The sequence below is a fragment of the Culex pipiens genome, chromosome 1 (assembly GCF_016801865.2).
Source record: "Culex pipiens pallens isolate TS chromosome 1, TS_CPP_V2, whole genome shotgun sequence".
NCBI classification, from domain to species: domain Eukaryota; kingdom Metazoa; phylum Arthropoda; class Insecta; order Diptera; family Culicidae; genus Culex; species Culex pipiens.
The window spans coordinates 52,050,377-52,075,214 of record NC_068937.1 but is presented as its reverse complement, the minus strand read 5'-3'; the positions used below and the strand labels follow the sequence as shown (position 1 = coordinate 52,075,214).

Below are 24,838 nucleotides of genomic sequence, written 5' to 3'. Positions count from 1 at the left end.
TAAGAGCTTCATTTTTAAATTTGATAATATTTTAAAATGTATTTCAATTGTTCAGGAATAAAAGCAATGCTTCTGGTGTAGCTCAACGATGACAGGATTGTAGGAAAAATTTAAACAAATATCATAACACGGTTGCCATGTACCGTCCTGATTTTTTTCCTTGGTTTCAGGCTCACTCAGGCACGTTTGGGCACCTTTAGGACACAGCCTACTCGGGGGCAATGTGCAGAGTGGTTTTCCCCTTGGTCCCGCCCGTAAGGCTACGAATTTCACGAAAAAGTGAATTTTCTACGGTTTTCTGGAACAAAGTACTATAGTTTATTGGTTTTTCTGATAGTTCACATGATTTCTAACCAAACTGCAACATTACTTGAAATTTGACGAAATTACATTTGGGACGGACTTGCTTTCCCAAGTAACAAGCACAATGCTTGTTTGTCTCAACAAGTTTTAAAATAGCTTTTAAAATTATTTCTCAGTTTTATAAAAATATTAAACAAAACATTTTGGATTAACGATACGAATATTTTAACAATATCTTTAAACAATCTTTAAAAGTATTTCAAGAATGTGGAACATAGTTTTATGCCACACTTGGTTCTAAACTAAACTTTGCCAAAACTGCATTAAAACTCAATTTAAAATAAGTCGCTTTACGAAACCATGATTCCAGATTATTTATGTGGATGATGTGTGCATGCACTACGGTCGCAGTACTACGCCTTTTGCCCTGGATTAAAACCCCTTTAACCCCTTTAAAGAGGTTTTAATCCAGAGCAAAAGGCTTCGTACGTAGGCGTAGTCTTTGACTTCTTACTCAATCTTGAACAAGAGCATTTCAAGAACCACGACCCTTAAAGAGGCAAGGACATGAATGATTTTTTTTATGATGGAGAAGTGATTAGAGATAAAAATTGTCAGCCATGATGTTTCTTTTAATTGCCCTTTTTTACACAAATTGGACACCCCTAAGCTCATCCACGACTGTTTCCAACGATCGTTAGAAGATGCTAGCTATTGTACGATCAGTACCTAGCTAGACTCGGTCGTTGGAAACGACCGTCGAGATAGGCAGCGGGCCGCGGTTGCATGATGGCGGCATCGAGCCAGAATTAGGGGTGATCATGTGGTTAAATATGAAATTTAGGAGCGGCCGTGGCTTACTGGTCACGGTGTTCGCTTTGTAAGCGAATGGTCCTGGGTTCGATTCCCATCTGCTCCCAACGAGAAAGTATAGGAAATATAAATCTTGAAACTCTGAACATGAACGAAAAATCAAAGTCGCTCGAGTCGGGGTTCGATCCCCCGTCCTTTGGATTGGTAAGCAAAAATGCTAACCACTATGCCTTCGCGACTTCGTGAGCTATGACTGGAATTAGGAATACTGTTACTATCAACTTATAACGTTTGAATCCGATTGGTCCAAACGTTCTTCAGGGCGGGGCTTGTCGATAAAGCAGAAGTACCTCGCGCTCGGCTAGCCAGCGTAGAAATGGGTCACCGAAGCTCGGCAGAGCTAACACCTTCCAAATGCCTATGCGAGTTATTTGCATGTATAGAATGTAGAATGTAGATCTAAAAATACATGGAAACAACTCAATTTGTAAGAAGCGACCGTGTGGTCCCGTTTGGTTGGTTGCACACACACACACACACACACACATCATGTGGTTAAATATGAAATTTTTTTCAGGAAAAATAATATTTTCCCGAATGACTAAAAAGTTTGCGAGCGTGTTCAAACAATTATTCCTAATGTCGGAGAAGTGATAAAAAATCTAAATTTTAGTCCATATTTTTTCAATAACTTGAACTTTTTCACTCCAATTGAGAACCTCTAGGTCTATCCACGACCGTTTCCAATGACCGTGAGAAGATGCCAGAAAATCCACAATACCAGTTGTTACGATATCATGCTCCTGGATTCTGTTAACTCATTTTTGTCCAGAATTCACGTGCTACTAAGATCGATCAATCTTTCGATTCGAACGTTGGTTTGTTCTATATATTATATATATTAACGTATTTATTCAACTCTAAATTTCGTTTAGATTCCTCTAACTATCCCCTATCTATTAGCAATTTCGAAGGTTATTTTGTAACTTTTGTCCTTCCCCTGCTCAATTTTTCTCCCGTGTACCAGTAAACTCTAACACCGTTTGAATTAGTCAGCTGTTGAAAGGTACCCCATATCTCAGCTTAGGATAATTACTGCACTGATGTTTTTGCCAAAACAATCCAATAAATGAAATGAAATGAATTTCGTTTAACAAGACAAACCCAATAAATTCTCCCATCAACGATTCAAAAATTTGTAAATCGTTGTAATCAGCAGCAGTTTCTTAAACAACCGAGTTCCAAAAACTTCCAAAACAAACACAACAGCACTCAACAAAGCTCCAACCAACACAACGAACCAGGCCGGCATCAAATCCGAGTACGTGAGAATATCCGAGCTGGGATTCACCCCACCCGGCAGCGTCGAATTTGAGTACTTTAGATCCCCCTGAACAAACCACTCCTGGCGCCATCGACTCAGAATTCCCGACTCAAACAGGGCCTTTTGCACGAATCGAAAGTGAGGCTTGAGGGCACTCCGGACCGGCAGCGGGTAGAACCCGACGATCATCGCTAGCTTTTCGTCCATGACTTTGTACCGCGGCTGATTGCTTTCGTAGTCCCAGTTGACGGGGCGCTGAATCAGCAGCGATCCCACGACTCCATTCATCAGGTAGACGCTGGTTCCGTCGAGCGCGTTTGGGCCCTGATCGTGGTAGCTGTAGAGGAGTTTGAACATGGGGAAGCTGTCGGCTAGGAAACGTTCAGCTTTTACTTGGGTGACACTGTTGAGGACGTCTTGGAGGGTGGCTAATGACGCGACACGTGGTTTGTTGCTCATCAGCGAGATGATCTTGGTTTCGTACGCGTTGGAGATGAAGAAGAAGAGTGCGATTAGGGAGAGCATCACTAGCTTTTCGTTACGATCGGCTTGGTTGAGGCTGAATCGCTCGAAGCCACAAATCGGTAGCAGGATGGGATCGTTCTTGAAGGTGTTGGGGATCAGGAGGGAGACCAGCTTGATTGTTACCATTCCGATGAAGAACAGAATCCACAGTTCGGTTTGGAAGGGCTGCAGGAACAGCTCTGCGATGTTCAGGGATCTTCCACGCGGGGCGAGAAAGACGTTTTCGAGTGGGACTGGCTTGTCCAAGTAGTGTCGTATGAACTGCTCACCAGTTGCGGAATCGGCGAAGATATCGAACGGACAGTCCGGCTCGTAGGTCACGTTGTAGATGCAGTTGCTTTCGGAATCTTTTTCCTTGTTGATTTTGTATGGACAGACAAACTTTACATACTGCGGTGTAGTGTTGAGATATCTGGCAAACTCTTTGGCAAGAGTAACGTCAAAGCCCTGGCAGTTGTTTCCGATGCAAGCGTTTAGGAATCCGTTGAGAACACTGTAGCGGAGAGGTAATCCGTGCAGATATCGTGACTGATCCGGGAACATCTCGTCTGGAGTTTTGAACTTCCGAGTCCTGACGAATCTTCGAACGTGAATGTCTGGGAATATCATTGACTCCTCGACGACCGAAAGAAAGGCCACGTTGAAGAGCTGGCCGGTGGTGATTGACGACGAAAATGTTAGCACGGAAATCATTTTCGATTGAAAGCTGAGCAGTATTAGCACTCGGGTTTGACGATCCAAAAGTCCCAGCAGCGCACCGCAATTGGCCAGCACCGACGGATTGTGGCTGGTGAATTCGACATGAATGACGACTAGTGACGGACGGTTCCAGTTGAGCGTCTCTTCCGTCCACGGGAAGCGACTGTCGATGATGCGTCTTGGTATCCACTGCATCTCCAGTTGGACGGCGATCGCTTGCAGTAGTCCGCTTGTTCCGGGAGGATCACTGCAGGCATGGTACAGCCAGCAATCGAAGGTTCCAGTTTGGTTCGAGGCGAGGTGTTTGGTTAGGGAAGCGATGTAGGTGGCTAAGGTTTGGTGGTAATCAGAGGTTGATGTGAATCTGATCAGCAAGAGCACTACTACCAGAAATGGACTGATGGTGACCATGGTCTCGAATGGTGTGACACTCTCCATGGCAGACTCATCGAATTGCTTTGAGGTGTTGAATTTTTAAAGCTTTCAATCAACTAATGTGAGTGAGATGCATTTTACAGATTATTTTCAGATAGCCATTCCCTCTGTGACAATGGTCATCGCTGGTCGACTTTTACTGCTACTGCTACTGATACAATACGTAGGGTGCATTTCTTCAACCTCAAACTTCCAAAAAACCTTAGTCACCTACACCGTTTCCCTAATCGAATACCTCGCCTCGAAACAATCTGGAATCTTCGATTGTTGGCTGTATCATGCCTGCAGTGATCCTCCCGGAACAAGCAGACTGCTGCAGGAGATCGCCGTCCAACTGGATTGGATTCCACGACGCACCATCGACAGTCGCTTCCCGTGGTCAGATGATGCTTCGGAGTGGAAGACTCCTTCACTGGTTATAATTCACGTCGAGTTCACCAGCCACAAACCAGCTGTGATGGACAACGTTGGCGAATTGTTGGGTTTCCTTGACCGTCAGACAAAGATTCTGGTGCTGCTAAGTACTCGATCACGGTTGATTTCCGTGGTGACTTTCGCCTCGCCAATCACAACCGGCAAGCTGTTCAACATGGCCTTTCTGTCGGTCGATCAAGAGCTGCTGATATTCCCGGATATTAAAGCGGAACGATTCGCCAAATTTCGCAAACTTTGGGCTCCCGAAGCGATGTTTCCAGATCAGTCGAGGTATCTCCACGGGACTCCGCTGTGGTACAGCGTCTTCAATGGACTGTTGAACGCTTGCATCGGGAACAACTGCGCGGGATATGATGTGAGCGTTGTCGAAGAATTTGCGAGATATCTCAACACTACGGCGCACTACGAAAGATTCGTTTGCCCGTACGAAATTGATCGACGGCAAGAATCCGTTGCTGAATGCGTCTACAGTGTCATGATGGAGCCGGACTGTTTGTTGGATATATTTGCCGACCCATCAACGGCCATCAGTTACATGAAACACTATTTGGAGGAGCCAATTCCGTACGACAAAGTTCTGATTGCTCCACGTGGAAGGTCGCTGAACATCGCTGAGCTGTTCCTGCGACCATTTCAAACCGAATTGTGGATTCTGTTCTTCATCGGGATGGCATCGGTCAAGTTGATTTCCGTCCTGATCCCCAACACCTTCGAGAATGATCCACTCCTTTTACCGATTTGCGGCTTTGAGCGCCTCAACCTGAATCAAGCGAACAGGAAAGAAAAGGTGGTGATGATCTCCCTCATTGTACTGTTCTTCTTCGCCTCCAACGCGTACGAATCGAAGATCATCTCTCTGATGAGCAGCAAACCTCGTGTTACGGCGGTCACCACCATCCAGGACATCCTGGATACCGCAACCCCGGTCAAAGCTGGCTACATGTCGGAAGTGGAGTTCCCGATCTTCAAGTCGCTCTACATCTACCAAGAGGAGTCGCCGAACCAGCTCGACGGAACCAGCGTTTACCTGACGAATGGTGCGATCGCCGCCCACATGGTGCAACGTAAGGTCAACTGGGACTACGAGAGCAACCAACCGCGGTACAAAATTATGCAGGAGGTGCTGGCGCTGCTGATTGGATTCTACCCGATGCCCATCAGAAGTGCGCTCAAACCTCACTTTCGTTTTGTGTTGAAAGCCCTCCTGGAAGCGGGTATTCTGGACCGCTGGCGCCGCGAGTGGTTCAAACGAGGTGATTTGCGATACTCCGATCCGACGCAGGCGGGAGGCGTTAACCCGGGTTCGGATATTCTTAATTTTTCGGATTTGCTTCCGGCTTGGTTTGTTGTGCTGTGTGGAACGATGCTGAGTACAGCCGTGTTTGTTTTGGAAATGTTACGTTCGAATGGGAAATCGGTTAGCCAAAAAATCAGAAAAAAATGTTTTCAAAATTTCTCCCTTCTACTCGCGAGAACAAATCGGCCCTGACCTAGTATGTGATTGACTCAGGCAGGCCAATCGAGCTTTGTCACTCCAAGCTGATTCAAAGTCGTCTGCAATCGGTGAACAAGCGTAAACATTCACCCTACCAAACCAAAAATACACACATTCGCCACACTTTCGGTTTTTTGGATAAAAGCCATGTTTACATAATTTAAAGCAACCAGATGCGTTAGAAAGTAAACCTTTAACAAAATCAATCAGCACCCCACAAAGAACCGGCGCAGTAATCATCGCGTTGTAGATTTGGACCGAGAGATTGCCAAAAAGGGCGGGGTTTTTTTTCGATCTCGGGAGAGGGGGTAATAATCGCGTTCGCTGGTAAATCGCGGTCACAGCAATTTGTCCAAATTATTTCGATTATTTGATTTTGCGCTTAACCAAATCGGCGAGTTTTGGGGCTTAAACTGCGTTGATAGTTGGTTTATGAGGAAAAGCACCTAGTAGTGTTTGCATATTTCAAAATTGATGTACAGTAGAGAAATATAACTTTTAAATTAATTATAAACTATTTTTCTCAATGATGAAAAAATATGAAGAGGAAACTTTTTTTCAAGTTCTTCACCCACTAAGAATGTTCAAAATTGCTAAGCTGAATCGGAAATGAACAAAATCTAATTCAGTTTGTTGGAAAAATCCGTGACAGCCGTTGCGTAGGCAGGTCATAAAAGAGTAGATCATGTAAATAAAACAGAAAATAGTGTATCTCAATAAATAATTACCGCTGAATTTTCTCCATCATTTTATTTTTTTTTTTTTCGAACTGAACATACAACTGTAGACAAATCTCGTCAAGTACAATAAAACGCGTGCGATCAGTTTTTATCAATCAATAGAATCATTTATTCCCTCCACATGACAACACCAGATAAACAAAGTTGGGCTGTCAACGGCAGTCGAGGCTCGGCATTGGGGCCGAGTTCGAGTCCAGCGACGAATGCACAGTGGGCACATTCACATTTCCAGTCGTCACAATAGAATACAGAAAATTCAACGAACACATACTAAAAAACATCATCTTTTAAGTTTTTGCAAGTTTCATTAAAATTCCAACGCCCAAGGCTCCAAAAAAGTTGGAACGGTAACTTTAACTCAATGGTTCTCGGGCATTACTCAACCAATCAAGATGATTCTTCTTTCCAGTGATTTTTTAGGATGTCTAGATGATTCTAGATTCCGGGACCGTGGTGACCACGTCTTCCGTCGGATGGGGTAGTAAATGTTGGCCCCGGTCTAACCTAGAGGGTTAGGTCGTTAGCTCAATCCAGGTGTAGGAGTCGTCTCCCTGGGTCCTGCCTCGGTGGAGTCGCTGGTAGGCAGTTGGACATACATTCCAAAGGTCGTCAGTTCGAATCCCGGGGTGGATGGAAGCTGAGGTGTAAAAAGAGGTTTGCAATTGACTCAACAATCAAGCTTTCGGACACTTAGTTTCGAGTAGGAATCTCGCAATCGAGAACGCCAAGGCAATGCTATAGAGTGATTTTGCCTTCCTCACTGAGGTAAGGCTATAATCCTGCTCTAAAATTGAACTTTTTATTAAAAGCTCGAAAACCCACCTTGATGTATACATATCGACTCAGAATCGAAAACTGAACAAATGTCTGTGTGTATGTGTGTGTGTATGTGTGTGGGTATGTGTGTGGGTATGTGTGTGTGTATGTGACCAATAATGTCACTCAGTTTTCTCAGCACTGGCTGAACCGATTTTGACCAAACCAGTCGCATTCGACTTGATTTAGGGTCCCATACGGTGCTATTTAATTGTTTGAAGTTTCTATAAGTAGTTCAAAAGTTATGTATAAAAATGTGTTTTCGCATATTTTCGGAAGATGAATAAATGGCAGTAAACTGAACCAAACATCATCATGTTATACATCGTTATTTAGGTAATTGAAAGACCTTTCCAACGAGTTCACAACATTGAAGATCTGGCAACCCTGTCTCGAGTTATAATCACTTAAGTGATATTTATGTACTTTTTTGTAGCCGGATCTTACTTAAATGTATGTAAACAATGTCCGGATCCATCATCCGACCCATCGTTGGTTAGGTAATCGAAAGACCTTTCCAACGAGTCCAAAACATTTAAGATCTGGCAACCCTGTCTCGAGTTCTGACCACTTAAGTGATATTTATGTACTTTTTAGAAGCCGGATCTCACTTAAATGTATGTAAACTATGTCCGGATCCATCATACGACCCATCGTTGGTTAGGTAATCGAAAGACCTTTCCAACGAGTCCACAACATTGAAGATCTGGCAACCCTGTCTCGAGTTCTGACCACTTAAGTGATATTTATGTACTTTTTTTGTAGCCGGATCTTACTTAAATGTATGTAAACAATGTCCGGATCCATCATCCGACCCATCGTTGGTTAGGTAATCGAAAGACCTTTCCAACGAGTCCAAAACATTTAAGATCTGGCAACCCTGTCTCGAGTTCTGACCACTTAAGTGATATTTATGTACTTTTTTGTAGCCGGATCTCACTTAAATGTATGTAAACAATGTCCGGATCCATCATCCGACCCATCGTTGGTTAGGTAATTAAAAGATCTTTCCAACGAGTCTTAAACATTGAAGATCTGGCAACCCTGTCTCGAGTTCTGACCACTTAAGTGATATTTATGTACTTTTTTGTAGCCGGATCTCACTTAAATGTATGTAAACAATGTCCGGATCCATCATCCGACCCATCGTTGGTTAGTTAATCGAAAAACCTTTCCAACGAGTCCACAACATTGAAGATCTGGCAACCCTGTCTCGAGTTATGACCACTTAAGTGATATATATGTACTTTTTTGTAGCCGGATCTCACTTAAATGTATGTAAACAATATCCGGATCCATCATCCGACCCATCGTTGGTTAGGTAATCAAAAGACCTTTCCAACGAATCTACAACATTGAAGATCTGGCAACCCTGTCTCGAGTTATAACCACTTAAGTGATATTTATGTACTTTTTTTGTAGCTGGATCTTACTTAAATGTATGTAAACAATGTCCGGATCCATCATCCGACCCATCGTTGGTTAGGTAATCGAAAGACCTTTCCAACGAGTCCACAACATTGAAGATCTGGCAACCCTGTCTCGAGTTCTGACCACTTAAGTGATATTTATGTACTTTTTAGAAGCCGGATCTCACTTAAATGTATGTAAACTATGTCCGGATCCATCATCCGACCCATCGTTGGTTAGGTAATCGAAAGACCTTTCCAACGAGTCCAAAACATTGAAGATCTGGCAACCCTGTCTCGAGTTCTGACCACTTAAGTGATATTTATGTACTTTTTTTGTAGCCGGATCTCACTTAAATGTATGTAAACAATGTCCGGATCCATCATCCAACCCATCGTTGGTTAGGTAATTAAAAGACCTTTCCAACGAGTCCTAAACATTGAAGATCTGGCAACCCTGTCTCGAGTTCTGACCACTTATGAGCCCTTGAGTGATATGTGTGTTTTTTTGGATCAAATTTGTGTCCAAATCCATCATATTACATATCACCTATTGTTGGAAAAGAGTGAGGAAGGCACCAACCACATAGGTGGATTAAGTTAGTTTTTTTTATTATTTTAGATTATTCTAGAACTTTGCAGAACTTAATTTGATCAAATCTGTAATTTTTTGGAACGATGTTTTCGGTCGCAGAAATCACAGAATTGTTCAAATCAAGTTCTGCAAAATTTTAGGATCATTATTAGGGTTAGTGAATTTTTTTTATTAAACTCAAAAAGGAATACAAATAATCTTATGAACTACTCTAAAAATTAGCGAGTGAATACCCTGGTTTAATTACTAATATAAGGTTAGTGATTTTTGACGATTTCGTAGACGGCGTGAAATTCGTAAAATTTATCAATTTTCTTAAATATTTTTTTTTAATAAGGCCGTTGCAAATATTTTTCAAAGTTTTTTTTTTTAAATATATTAATTTCAAAAGAAATAGAAGTCTAATCAACTGAGAACAATCTCAAATGCCTTTTTCTGCATTGGTAATCATATTTAACATGTTTGGACTCGTTTAAATATATTTTAAACTTTTATGAAATTACAATGTACTGCACCGCAAAAAAAAATTCTCTCAAAAATAAGATTTTCGTAAGTATTTAGAAATTTTGGAAATCAATTATTGCAAAACAAGTGGACAGCTGTATGATGCATTTTAAAACACTTTTTTCATTCAAATGTAGACACCCCCCACCCCCCCCCCCCCCCTTCGACTTTGATCAGAGTCGAGGGACATAAACTTCAAAAAATATTTGCAAAGGCCTAACAACTTAATAAAAATGTCATCTTAAAAGACTATTCAATAAATGTTATTAGTTTTCTATTAAAAAGCTTGAATACATATGTATGTCAAGTTGATATGAACAATTTGAAGAATTGTTCAAATTGTTGAGTTTTTTCAGAAACTAACTAAATTTAGTAATATTTTCATTCGCTGTATTAAACATTTTACTGATATTTTATTTTTAAGGCATAGTTTTGAAAGAATTTAAAGAAAAATCATGCTTTGTTATAATCAAAAAATGGAGAGCATTATTTATCATTGGAATCACATTTAAAAAACATATGGAAATGTTTTTGCCTGTTTAATGTTAACGATACTTGTTTATTTGGGTGTTGTATTTGGGGTTTGGGTCCCTTGAAAGTTAAAAAATACGACTTGTTTTGTTTTCTTTTCTCATTTAGAATAAAAATTTAGATTTGGTTAAAAATTATATTATTTTTGCAAATAGATTTTTGATTTATTTTTTTAAAAATTGAGCTAAAACCAAACTAAAACTCTTAAAAAATATGTGGGTAATTCTCTACAACTCACACGAAATCGGGAAAAGTTGCCCCGACCCCTCTTCGGTTTGCGTTAAACTTTGTCCTAAGGGGTAACTTTTGTCCCTGATCACGAATCTGAGGTCCGTTTTTTGATATCTCGTGACGGAGGGGCGGTACGACCCCTTCCATTTTTGAACATGCGAAAAAAGAGGTGTTTTTAAATAATTTGCAGCCTGAAACGGTGATGAGATAGAAATTTGGTGTCAAAGGGACTTTTATGTAAAATTAGACGCCCGATTTGATGGCGTACTCAGAATCCCGAAAAAACGTATTTTTCATCGAAAAAAACACAATTTTTTTTTAAATTCTCCCATTTTCCGTTATTCGATTGTAAAAAATTTTGGAACATGTAATTTTATGGAAAATTTAATGTACTTTTCGAATCTACATTGACCATTTGAACAAAATTTTTCATTCTAAAATTTCGTGTTTTTTCTAACTTTGCAGGGTTTTTTTTAGAGTATATCACGAGTTATCGCGATTTCACAAAAAAAAGTTTTGAAAAAGTTACTTTTTGCGTTTCTCTTTGTTTCGTCGTCCGTGTCTGTCGCGGGTGACCATGAATGGTCATGATCGATGACGACCAACTTTTTCAAAACTTTTTTTTTCGTAAAATCGCGATAACTCGTGATGTTTATAAGCAAACCCCTTATGTCTATATATCAAAATTTTTGAAATTGTCTGCTCTACAACTTTGTACAACATTGTTACACTCTAAAAAATAACCCTGCAAAGTAAGAAAAAACAAGAAATTTAAAAATGAAAAATTTTGTTCTAGATGAAAAATTTACCCTTCTGGGTCAATGTAGATTCGAAAAGTACATTAAATTTCCTATAAAATGACATGTTCCAAATTTTTTTACAGTCGAGTAACGGAAAATGTGAGAATTTTAAAACTTTTTTAGTTTTTTTTTCGATGAAAAATACGTTTTTTGCGGAATTCTGAGTACGCCATCAAATCGGGCGTCTAATTTTACATAAAAGTCCCTTTGACACCAAATTTCTATCTCATCACCGTTTCAGGCTGCAAATTATTGAAAAACACCTCTTTTTTCACATGTTCAAAAATGGAAGGGGTCGTACCGCACCTCCGTCACGAGATATCAAAAAATGGACCACGGATTCGTGATTAGGGACAAAAGTTACCCCTTAGGACAAAGTTTCACGCAAATCGAAGAGGGTTCGGGGCAACTGCTGTGTGAGTTGGCGGAGAATTACCATGTTTAATGGGCTAAATGTCGCAGAAAATTCAATTAATTTTACTTTACTGGACAAGATTGTTAAATCTTGCTTTGATATGAAATTAAATAAAATGTAAAATGCTATAACAGAAGCAAATAAGCGAAAACATTTAAGCTTTAGCTATTAAAAGAGCAGTTCAGTAAATGAGAATACGCGTGCCCTACATTTTGTATCAAAATATATATAGAGTCCTTCTATAAACCAGGAGGATTTTTTTTAAAGATAGAAGATTTTTTTTGAGTCGCATTCAAATTTAATGAAGATTTTTTTAGTTTATTTAAGAATAATATATAATGAAGCATAAAAAGTAGTTTCTGTGATTTAAACATAAGATTTTAAGAGTTATTTGAACATTTTTTAAGTTCCTCGAAATTTGCGTGGAATTGGGTGTTTTGAAATTGTGGTCCCCGTGATATTTGCAATTTTTTAGCGTAAAAAATCACTAAGCCTTATGAATAATTTTACATTCTTTTAAATCACTGGAAACAAAAGAATCATCCAGATTGGTTGAGTAATGTTCGAGAACCAGCGAGTTGAAGTTACCGTTCCGATATTCAATGTACAAAAATAAAAAATAGGAAAAACATATATTTGTTTCTGATTTTACTATCCGAAGTCCCATACAAACCTTCGATCAATCGTTTTTTTTATAGTTTGTTTGCTATAATTATGAAAACATTGCTAAAATTTAAAAAGTTTATTTATATATACTCAAAGTATCATGTTTATAAAAAAAAATAGTTTTAATCGGAAAATGGACTGCATTATCGAATTCTTTGGACAATTTCATATTAAAAAAGCTTAAATCATTTTCTAGGTTACAAGTTTAAAAAATATTGAAACAAAAATCAAACAAATCAATAGATGAATATGCATTTTCAGTTTAATATTATATTTTATAATTTTAATTGAAAAAAAAGTCTGATGAATTTTGTTCAAACATGGAACTTTTTACATACTAAGCCTCAAATTAATAATAAAATTCAAAATAGTTAATAAACTAACTTAAACAAATTTTTAATTACACATTTTTCAAATAAAAACTTACTGATGATCAATTTGATGTTATCAATTCAAATTGCTCACTTTTGAGCTGAAATTTGTAAGAATCACAGTAATTATTAAAGACACTGTGGTTTTTAAAATAACAATTATCAACGATATTTTTTTTAAACACTTTTGAATATAAGATTTGGAAAACAGAAGGAGATTGTGTGACACAGCCCGGTACATGTTTGAAAAAATATAAATCATGAGTAACTGTTTTCCGGAATAGAATATTTGAAAAATAAATTAATATCCTATCAATGTCACCCCGGTTTACGGTACTTAAAACCTCCGTTATTAATTTAAAATACCTAACATTGAATGGTTTACAAAAGAAAAGAAAATTATTTTTAAGATGGTTGTTAGGACTGAACAATATTCTTCTCGTGTGATTAATTTTAAGAAAAGTAACACCCAAGTGGCAAAAGTGACCCAAAAGTTTGGAAACTGATTTTTAATTGTTTGGTTAATTTTCCCCCAAATCAAAGGCGACCACCCGCGGTAGCAGGCACCGAGCAGTTTGGCTAGGGAAAAGTCCGGTCTGGGCTACTGCGATGACCATGACCATGACCAAAAGCCCAAATAAATAATACATCAAACGCACGTCGGCCGGTCGACCGGGCTGCAAAACTTTGTGAACCATCTCATATATGGCAAGTTGTCGAGCCGAGATGTAGGAAGTGTTTATTTATTACACCCTCTCTCTCTCTCTCTCTGCCTCACTATATGGCTGCGCGAGAAAATTTAATGCTGTTTTCCAGTGAAATTTGCTTTAATTTGGTTGATTTTTCGGTGCTGCTCGAATGGGGCAGGGAAAATCTCTCCCCTGAAGGCTGACGAAATCACGTGCGTAGGGGTCTCCCCGCGCTACAGAGTGTTTGGAGAAATGCATGCTGGTGATTTAATTTTGACCGCAAAGTGTAATGTTCCGCGAGAGGGGGTTGTTTTAGCATTTTAAATCAAACGGAGAAGAGAGCAGTTTCACTTTAAACCTTTGAGGTTTTTATAAGAAGTGAAAGGTTATGCTGAAATAAAAAACTAGTAGCTAAAACATTTATTGTAGGTCAAAATTATTACCAGGAATGTTTTGTCTGATACGAATGTTTATGAGAAACTATGCAACTGTCAAAAGTATCTTGTCTAGTTTGTTTGTTTTAGTTTGTTGTTTAGTTTGCAAACAAAGTTTCCCGTAATGCAATATCACGTTGAGTTGATCCAAAGAATTTCGTTAACGAAATAATAAACCCCAACCCAATCACGTACATTTTCAAGACCTTGCCAAACACAATACGAGTACAGTTATTAAACCGCTCAAAACGATGTGTGCCACAAAACCCGACGGCGTTGCACTTGAATGGGAATTTAACTGTTTACACGTCACTTCAACCATCAATGGAATGCTGCGATACTGGACTCCCCAACTCCATCCGCGGAACCAAACCGGACAGAGTCCGGCTGGTGGCGACGACGATGATGAAAGACTTTCGTTTTCTCAAACAAACTTCTCCATCCGGCCAGCAGTGGGCTGAAATGACTCATTGATCTTGCTGGTTGGGGGACCCCAAAAAAAAGCCGAAGAAAGATACCGATTCATCCGGTTTTGCAATTGCGTCGTACCGTAAACCGGGGTGACTTTGATAGGATTTCAATTTGTTTTTGGAAGATTTTCCAACAGGTAAGGGTTTTCTCAAGATTATTATTTTTAAAACATGCACTGGGGTAGGCCACACAAAGTCCATGCACTATTTTGGAAAAAAAAGTTTTTGCAATAGTGTTTAGAAAAATAGTTACGTTAAAAATTCTTAGTTTAAATTCCGGGGTGACTTTGATAGTCATAGTTTTTCTTGTCAAAATCATATTTAAGATGTTAAAATTTTATTTGTACGCTAAATGTACCATCACTAAAGTAGCTGATATAGTTTCCAAGCAAAAAAATCAATGTTTATATTTAGTTAACTAAGTGTATAAGCTTTTTAGCAAACTACATATAAATTTGAGGAAAAATTGTTAATTTTACTTGAAATTTGTTAAAACTAGTTTTGTTTATCGATTTATATTGCATTGTATACGAATTCGAAGCACAAATCACAAGTTTTCACATTTCACATGAAATTTGTTCAACTGAGATTGCCTATAAATGTGGAGATTTTTTTTATTGTGTTTTAAAAACACATATTATTTATTATTTACAAACTTTTTTAACCTTCTCCTAGTGGAAAATTTTCCAAAAAATCCGAAAATGCATTCCGTTTTCCGATTCAAAATCATGTTCATTGAGAAAATCATGACACTTTGAGTAGTTTAAAATAATGACTTTCATCAACTATAGTTAACTAACTTTTTTAACTTGTCAAAATTTTATGAAAAGTTCTTCTCGTGGTACTTTGAACACTTCTCTACCACGGTCAGTATGATTCTAAACCATTCCTTACGTATTTTAATTGTACTCTTCATTTTGCGGAAAAATCGCAAACCTATCAAAGTCACCCCGGCTATCAAAGTCACCCCGTTTTACGGTACACAAAAATACAACAATGACAATGTTTCGATTCTGGGCGGGTACTAATGCAAACTGGTTGGAAAAATGGTCGCTGTTTCCATCCGTTTTTTAGTACACTCAACACATTTTAGTACAACTTAGAAAAGTTTGGAACAGTCTGTTTCAGTTTGGTTCTGTTGAGAATAATTTAGTTCAGTTCAGATTAGTTCAGTTTAGTACAATTAAGTACAACTATACTTTCAACGTCAACCTTTTAACTAAATGATTTAGGTCCACAGGCTACTCTCCAGCAATAAAAAGTGCACACATTCAAACTGTTCAACGCGTGGTATTGATTAAGTGTCTTCAAGATCCGGAGCCCTAAACCCATAGATCGAGAGGTAATTGCGATTCCCACACGCCGTCAAATCCACGATCACCAATTCCAGATGGTGCTGTTGAACCTCCAATCTGAAGAGTTGAGAAGTCACTGTGTTATTACCCTCTCCGTGCCCCCAAGTTCCCAAGCTAGACAGGCTGAAAATCGAGGAATTCACCACTTGAGACGAAAGTAAAAGTTACCTGGAGTTTGCCATGTCGTCATCGACGTGACTGTCTAAGCCCGGCCGATGACGGATGCTGGTCACTGGTGGGACCTGTGGGCAGGTTCAACGAAAGTGAGTGGAGACCTGGGGGAGATGCTGAGAGTACGGAATTTGCCACGGATATTTGGTGAAACAACGCGGCGCGCGCGCTGCGCTGTCTTGACAAAGTTCGTGTTTGACGAATCGGGTGCAACTCGTTGCGGACCCGAAAATGTAAACAAGGCTTGATTTCGAGGAAGTAGGTTTTGGAAATTTCCTTTTTTGCAATTCCGCTGTGAAACTGTCAACTTTTCCTGTCCTTCTGAAGAAATGAAACGGCCTACTTTTTCCTACCAAAAATAACAGAATCGAATAGCAACACTTTTCAAAATAAATGCTGAAAAGTTCTACTTTTCAGCACTGAAATGAGTACTGAAAAGTTGAACTTTTCAGCACTTGTTTCGAAAAGTAAAACTTTTCAACATTTTTTTTATTTAAACGATTTATTGGAAAAATACATGAAAATTTTACTTAAAATTTCACTCAATGGGTGTTTTCGGAATTGCAAAAAATATTGTATGGAACTCGTTGCAAAACTTGATTTTTTCAACACTCGTCGTATTTATCCAACTCGGTGAACCTCGTTGGATAAATGTACGACTCGTGCTGAAAAAATCCTCTTTTTGCAACTTGTTGCATAAACTACTATTTTCATCTTATTCTGAAATTACTCTATTTTTAAAAACCGAAATGAAATTCTCTTTTCGGAGTAGGGAAAAAATTGCAAAAAGTGCGAAGATATTTGTCGATTGTTCAAAATTTCATTGATTTTATAATTTCCTTTCAAACTAAAACATTGTTTGAGCTGATCAGTCAGTCAGATCACAGATCTACGCCCAAACCAATGATTGCTGCAAGGCGATGTAAGAAGCACTGCTGAACAATTCTCCACAGATAAACAGACGTAAATCTCGTTCAATCCCATCCCATCCCCCCAGATTCGAAACTCACCACGCCAATTTTGAATTCACCACCATTCATTTACAAGCATTTGACAGTTGCATGAAACTTTATACAGTCACACTCTCAATCGCTTGGAGCGATGCAGACTTTCTTAACTAGATGGCTCTAGTGAGCACTGATCAATTTTTTTTTTTTGGATAAAAATCTTCAATGATTTTCATCTGTTTGTCTGTAAATTCTCTTAGGCTGGGGGCAACGACTATTTTATTTTCAAAAATTTTCAAAAAAGTGTTTGGGCCTTTTAAAATTATGAGGTTGCTTTGCAAATTTTGAAAATATTTTTAATTTGAAGTTTAGAGGATTTGCAGCAAAACTAAGAGACACATGTCGCCCCCTATGAACATATAGCGTAAACCGATGATTTATTGAAAAAAAACGTGTTTTTTCCTTCATAATCAAAATTAAAAAAAACTTATGCCGGATTCGGATGAGAAAAATTAATTCCACCAATTTGGTGTACAACTTTCCAATATTTGTTTGATTTTTCTATAGAGAATTTGCAGCAAAGCTAAAAGACACATGTCGCCACCTATGGACAAATAGCGTAAACCTATGATGTTTTGTAAAAATGTGTTTTTACCTTCAAAATCATCATTATTATAAAACTTATGCCGTATTCGGATGAGAAAAATTATTTCGAACAATTTGGTGTACTACTTTCCAATATTTGTTCGATTTTCTATGAGAAAACTGTAAATTTAGAAAAATATAGTAATTTGGACTATTTGCCTAGAAAGTCTGTTAATAATCAATAAAAATTGATTAATACACGTTAACACATCTGTTATCAACTATATAACCGTTTATTTCTTTGATATATACAGGGAAACTCTTTTTTCGTGTTCCAAAACATGTTTTTTTAAAGAAAAAGTTCACAAATTTTTGCGCGCCCAAAAATTGATGTTGATTATTTTAAAGCAAAAAAAATTTCTCGTCTTTTGCAACTAGTTTCATTAAGATTAATGCAGGGAATCATGAGAAATAAGCGATTTTGTTCTTCAACCCAGCAGAAAGGAATACGATTTTTGGCAAGTAACCTCATTTTGGCGCCACCTTCATTTGAAACACAGGCGCGCTGCAAAACCTCAATGGAAAATTTCACGATACTTAAATTTTTTGACATTGATGATATAGCAAAATACAAATTTGGTAGAACCGAGACCACATTGGATGTAGGAGTAGGATGATCCATTTTCCAAACAGGGGCGTTTTCAATTTTCGATCAAAGTAGGCGTCTTTGGAGATCAAAATATCCACACTAAATTCTGAGATTCGTTTTCAGTAGATAATTCGACGTTGTCGTGCTATCTTGCGCACTTCGCTTTTTGACGTTCCGAGAAAAACGTGCATTTGTTTTATCTTGAATAAACAAAAGTAAGAGCACGCATAATAAGCAATAACAAACACGTTTAGTTTGACTGCCCGTTTTGAGAAACGTCATAAAATTTTGTTGGATTCCTGATTTATAATTAAAAATGTTTACTGCAGTCGGGCAACTAAGTGTGTCAAACTGCTTCTAATGAAATTCCCTTTGGCCAGTTGTCGCACTTACAGCCATTTGCAGGGTACATCAGACACTTTTTTTATATGAAGAGTGACAACAACGCACGGAGTTTTCCGGTTTTTGTTGAATATCTCAGGATTGAGATTGAATTTTGGAGATCTGTCAAAGTGAGGAATTAAGAGCTGCATAAAAAAGTATTCTTAACTCAAAATCGACGTACCACAACATAGCACGATCACGGTGATTTACTAAAAACTGGACTACTGAAATTTTCAGTTAGGTTTTAGCTAAACCTCAGTTAAAAGTTATTTGTAGCTGTCAAAGTTTGCTGAAATTTCAGCATATGCCCATTTACTTAAAATTTCTGTACTGCAGAATTCATTAAATTTTACTGAATTCATGAGAGATCAGTGAGAGATTGGTGTGTAGGAAGTAAAACATTTTCGCAACATAACAAATAAATTAATGAAACTAAAATGATGCTCAAATATAATGATAGGGTCAAAACAAGTCATCCAACAGTGTTATTTTAATGTCATGCTACATGTCATGCTATAATGAAAATTCACAGTACATACATTTCGACATGTCTAAACCGGAACTACGAAAAAATCTATACAATAGAAATAATATCTAGTATGTAAGAAAATTGTAAGTAGTCTACATAAGCTTGACGAATAAACAATAAACTTTTAAATGATGGAAGTGGAGATTTTAAACATTTCGAGCAGTTTCAAAAAAGGATTAAACTGAAATTTTTATTCCACCCAGGGTCACAACGAGTTCCTCCCGGCCCATAACTTGATACTAAGGCGTAATACCTCGTCAATGAACAAGAGATCACACCCAGCTCGGGTTTGATGCCGGGTTTGAACTGCTCGTTTTTTTTTTTGTTTGCGACGGAAGTGCCGGCTTAAGACGGTCGTTTTGTCGGTGACGATGACTTGTTTTGCTTTCTTTCGCCAGCACATTGTAAGCGGGAAGCTGCGAATTATAACGATTACCTAAACGACTCCGTCCGAGTGCGTCACTTGAGGTTGATGCTGGGCTTAGTCTGTTATCAAAAATTGATTTTGCAACACGTCGCGTCGAGAGGAAGGAAGAGAGTGAGGTTATGTCATGCTGGCGCGTGGTGGACGATTTGTAATACTGGATTGGTTCGGAATGACACGGTTGATATGCAGAATTGATGGGGAAAACGGCGCGGTTGTGTAACGGCGTGACACATTCTGGTTGAGCAGATGAATCATACAGATTCGAAGTATCCCATATCCAAAAGCAATTTATGAGAATGATCAACTTGAAATTGAAAATATTAATTGAAGTTGACCTCTTTTACCAGTATTGCATCTTCTATGGACTGTTTTTAAATTACACTACATAAAATTACTGAGTTGTTTCAGAGATGAGAGATGAGATCAAATAAATTTAAATTGAAAAAGTTTTACTTTCATTGGACCCCTTGGATCTACTTGGATCCCTTGGATCTACTTCCTGATCCCCTCGGGGGTCTACCAAACTTCCGGCGGCTTATATCAAGTGTCTTGAAGGAAGCAAATCAGCAAACTACCCAACTGCAGCTAATTGCTCTGTTTGAAAAGCTAAATGGCCCCCCTGTAGGAAATTTGTTTAACAACGAACGCATCATACTCAACTCACCGAAAGGAGCTTTGTGCGTTTGCGTTTGATACCACACGGGCCGTCAACGAGGCGAAACGGTGAACGATACCACGAGACCACTAATTAATGAAGCAGTTGGGCGCGTAATTGGAATTTCATGCGTCGACGAAGTGTCCACGCGCAGGTTGGCTAGGGTCTGGTTGAAATTCGTACTTTGAAAATTTCAAAATTTTTTTTTTTAATTTATTCATTATATTTACATTTTTTTTAAAATTTTGTTTTGAAACATCAAAATTTTCATACTTATTTCTACTTTTTTCATTCGTGTATTGCATTTTAATACAATCTTAAATCAGAATTTCAAATCAAACTGCACAATTTTACCCTAAATTGCAACACCTTCTAGAAAAAAGCTTTTTCTTCTTTGAGTGTCTATCGCGTCACTTTGCGTCCTGTGAAGCATAAAGGTGACCTGTGGGCAAGTTGAGTGTAACTAAAACTAGATTTTTTTCTTAGCTTCACTACTCACATTACATTACGACGCGAACAACATGATACATGCCATCAACCGAATAAAGCAATCATCAGACATTATGTTTGAAAAAGTCTGATGATTACGAAAACAATTTAATAGATTTTGGGTAAAATTTATTTTAAAATTTAAAAAAGAATATTTAAATCTTTGTTTTGAATACTCTTAGTGTAACGGTCCAAGTTACATAACGTTTCGTCAAACCAAAGAAAACAAGAGATGACTTCCCTTTCGTCCCTTATATCTTGCATGTAAATTTAATTTGTGCGCAAAAAACGAACCGTGAACACATTTAAAAGCACGGGGAACACATTATAGGAAAGTATGCCCTGCGGGTTAAGGTGGAGCACCACTTAATTGGAGCTGGCGATGATGGGTTATCTAATGAATGGGCGATCTAGCGCGTATCCTAAAATCGTTAGCGTCACTGTGGGAATTGATTCACGTAACGATATGAAGGGTCCTCGTCGTAAATTGTATCGACAGGGGAAAGAAAAAACAATGAGTACAATTACCGGATGGAAAGCTTATGCAATTGCAAATGGTTGAAGTTGATCCTAGCAAATTCAATATTGCGGTAATCATACTTTTGGAACAAGGTTAAACATTTATAATACTGTCTTTTTTTTATTTTTTGAACAAATATTATAACTATAACTAGCAAATGTCTTAAAAGTATCTTATGTAAATTTTTGGCAAAATAAACATTTGGAGACCATCCACAAACCACGTAGACACTTTTTTTTGGAAATATCAAACCTTCCCCCCCCCCCTTTTCATGACAATTGTCAATATGAAAAAAAAAACTTTTTTGTTAGAGCGTGGACAATCGCTTGTAAAATTCTGATAACTCGTGAAGAATACTTGCAAACCCCTTATGTTTACATATCAAAATTTTTGTTTTTGTCTACTCTATAACTTTGTAGAACATTGTTAAACTCGAAAAAACACGTAATTTTAAAATGAAAAATGTTATTCTAATGGAAAAAATGACCCTTCTGGGTTATTTCAGATTCGAAAAGTACATTAAATTTCCCATAAAATGAAATGTCTCACAATTTTTGACAGTTGAGTAACGGGAAATGGCAGCGATTTTGCGACTAATTTTCAACTTTTTTCGATGAAAAATACGTTTTTCCGGAATTTTGAGCACGCCATCAAATCGGGCGTCTAATTTCTAATCTAATCTAATCTAATCAGACCCTAGCGCAGCCAATCTTTCGAAGGGATCCTGGAGAGTGCCTTAGGTTAGATGACGCCTAGCACTCTTCTTGTCATTTATTAACATTTGCGATGCGCCATTGCATTGAAATGCATTGAGACATCATAAGCGTTAAAGCGGCCAGGCCTACTGCGTAAAGCCGTATCGCAGAGATGACTCGTAATTGGGTTGAGTTTGAGCACTGAGTGTTCGAACAACAACACAATTCTGAATCGACAGGGGAGGAAGAAACGTGGGGACACACCACCATACGCTCCGAGATTTTTATCTGTATTCGTTGGGAGCACCATGCAAGAAGGTTTGGTACTCCGGGACCCTCTGGGATGGGGCATTGTATTTCCACGAATGCCCTGGACACTATTTGCCGTGGTTATAGCGCCACAACTCGCTCTCTGTAACAGTATTCCTAATTCCAATCCAATCCAAGTCGTCATGGCCTTGTGGTTAGCATTTTTGCTTACCAATCCAAAAAACGGGGGAGCGACTAAGATTTTTCGTTCAATTTCAAATTTATGTGTTCTTAATTTTCTCGTTGGGAACAGATGGGCATCGAACCCAGAACCATTCGCTTACAAAGCGAACACCGTAACCAGTCAGCCACGGCCGCTCCTCATCAAATCGGGCGTCTAATTTTACACAAAAGTCCCCTTGACACCAAATTTCTATCTCTTCACGGTTGCGAGCTACAAATCACTGAAAAACGTGTCTTAGTAAAAAACCAGAAAAATGAAAGGGATCGTACCGTCCCACCGTCACGAAATATCGAGAAATGGACCTTGGATTCGTGATCAGGAACCAAAATAACCCCTTAGAGCAAAGTTTTACGCAAATCGAAGAGGGGTCGGGGCAACTGCTGTGTGAGTTGGCGGAGAATGACCCCTTTCCAACGAGATATTGAAGATCTGACAACCCTATCAAAAGTTATAAGCTCTTAAGTGTAATTTATACACTTTTTGAGGCCGGAATTTGGAAGTGTGACTTGTTTAACTTTACTTTGCTAATGTTAGTTAATTTTGGTTGAGCTATTACTTATATTGATTTCAATGATATTTTTTTCATTCTTTAGCCAAAATTTAAATGTGACTGTTAAAATATGAAAAAAAAAATCCAAAAGACAAAGGTCATAGAACGAGCTAAATGTAATGACAAACAATCATAAACTGAACTAGCTAAATACTTAAAATTACATTAGAAAAAATAAGACAATCTATGTTTTTTAGAATCAAAGTTGCTCAATCGATTCAAAAAAATCGGAAAAAATCGGTTCAAAAAAAGGGCCTTGGAGGGTAAATATAAGAAGTTTTTTTATAAAGGCATTTTTATCTCTTGTTTGTATTGTAATATTCGTTAACTGAGCAGTAGGGCGTCCCAAAAAAATGAAAAGTGGTTGTAACCAGTGTGTTTGTAGTGTTAAATATCGGTGTGAATCGTCGCGTTTTGTATAGTTTTTGTGTAAATATTGCCAAGAGATGTTCGTGGTTGTCGACGGAAAGCTACCTGGACGTCTCCCAGAACGACCAGTCCCACGCAGTGCGTTGTTGCCGCTAGCCACCACCAGATGTCGTCGAGGAAAACATCGCACGAGAGATCAGCAGGGGGTGGCGAAAGAGGGCGAAAAGAGAGGAAAGTTGGCGGGTCTCGGATCAAGGGGGGAGGGGGGTTCAGGACGAAGTGGCCAGGATTGCGCCATCATTAAGTCCGGTGTTGTACGACGAAGGAGGCTGTCGTCAATCGCAGCCAAAACCGAAGGCCAGTGTCCCGGAGTTGGGCCAGCGGCCGCAGTGAACCTGACCGTGTCAGGAAGTGCCCGGAACCGTGATACGTTCCACGGACAGCGAAGAGCAGGAGCTGCTCGAGATTTGGACATCCCAGGTAGGATGATATCCCCCACAACAACCCCCCTAGTGAACCTTGATCCCAACCGCCATCGCTCTAACGCCATCTTCAAATCCCTCTTGCCCCAGGACCTCTCGGGTTTTACCCATAGTCGCCCGGACAATCCCGACGGAGGCGCTGCCTCGTCGAAGCCTGCAGCACCGTTACACGCTCAGGAAGGACACGGACGGCTGGCGATAGGTCCGAGAAGCAGCAGCAGAAGTCGGAGAGTCCATCCGACGACCGAGAAGCCACCCCCGTTGGCGTACTGCAGGAGGAGCTCAACGGTCATCCGGACGGAACAACGACGACCGCAGTGCAGATCGGGGCCCCGCAGCAGATCATCGGTGCACAAGGAAATAGGAAGAAGGATCGTGTGAGGTAGGATCTAGGAAGTAAGGAAGTGGGAAGGGAGACGTACTAGTAAGGAGTGAGGAAGGAAGTGCCCAATAAACCGTCGACGGAACCCCGTGAATAAACGTAGTTTCCCTAGATGATTGCGAGTGTTTTCTTGGCCTAGCGTAACTTCGAGCGTCATGCCGATCCTGGGTTTTGAAGGAGAGTCCCAACGGTATCTGGCTCTACCCATACTGGAAGCACAGCTCAGCCACCTCAGTTGTTATATGGTCAAAACTTCGATGCTCACCCCTAGAATGATAGATAAGGATGTCAGGAACAACGTTTCCATACAATTAAAAAAAACCCAAAAATGGTTAAAACTCGCGCGCTGAGCTTGAATGAAAAACGTGCCTTTTTTAAGTATTTTTCAGAAATACACGCAACAAACATTCTAAATTCATTCAAATTTGGTCGCCTTTGGCTTCATGTTATAGTTTA

At 39.0% G+C, this 24,838-nt stretch overlaps 2 protein-coding genes across 2 annotated transcripts; one reads left to right on the top strand and one right to left on the bottom strand.

The window, feature by feature from the left end:
• Positions 1 to 208: 208 nt before the first annotated feature.
• On the bottom strand, positions 209 to 4,102 carry LOC120413395 (uncharacterized). Its single transcript, XM_052711684.1, has 2 exons — positions 2,409 to 4,102; positions 209 to 260 (listed from the first exon to the last, which is right to left on the bottom strand). Exons 1-2 carry the CDS (start codon positions 4,100 to 4,102, stop codon positions 209 to 211), a joined length of 1,746 nt encoding a protein of 581 aa, XP_052567644.1.
• A 112-nt stretch (positions 4,103 to 4,214) lies between these two features.
• Positions 4,215 to 24,386, top strand: LOC120413386 (uncharacterized). The gene is made up of 2 exons (XM_039574187.1): positions 4,215 to 5,835; positions 24,178 to 24,386. The coding sequence occupies exons 1-2, from the start codon at positions 4,215 to 4,217 to the stop codon at positions 24,384 to 24,386; spliced, it is 1,830 nt and encodes a 609-aa protein (XP_039430121.1).
• The last annotated feature ends 452 nt before the right edge of the window (positions 24,387 to 24,838 follow it).

Coding starts and splice junctions, on each gene's coding strand:
- LOC120413395 (XM_052711684.1), bottom strand. CDS start 4,102: ATGGAGAGTGTCACACCATTCGAGACCATGGTCACCATCAGTCCATTT. Junction 261..2,408: donor ATGCCGGCCTGGTTCGTTGT/GTTGGTTGGAGC, acceptor TGAAATTCGTAG/CCTTACGGGCGGGACCAAGG.
- LOC120413386 (XM_039574187.1), top strand. CDS start 4,215: ATGGTCATCGCTGGTCGACTTTTACTGCTACTGCTACTGATACAATAC. Junction 5,836..24,177: donor GGCGGGAGGCGTTAACCCGG/GTTCGGATATTC, acceptor TTACACGCTCAG/GAAGGACACGGACGGCTGGC.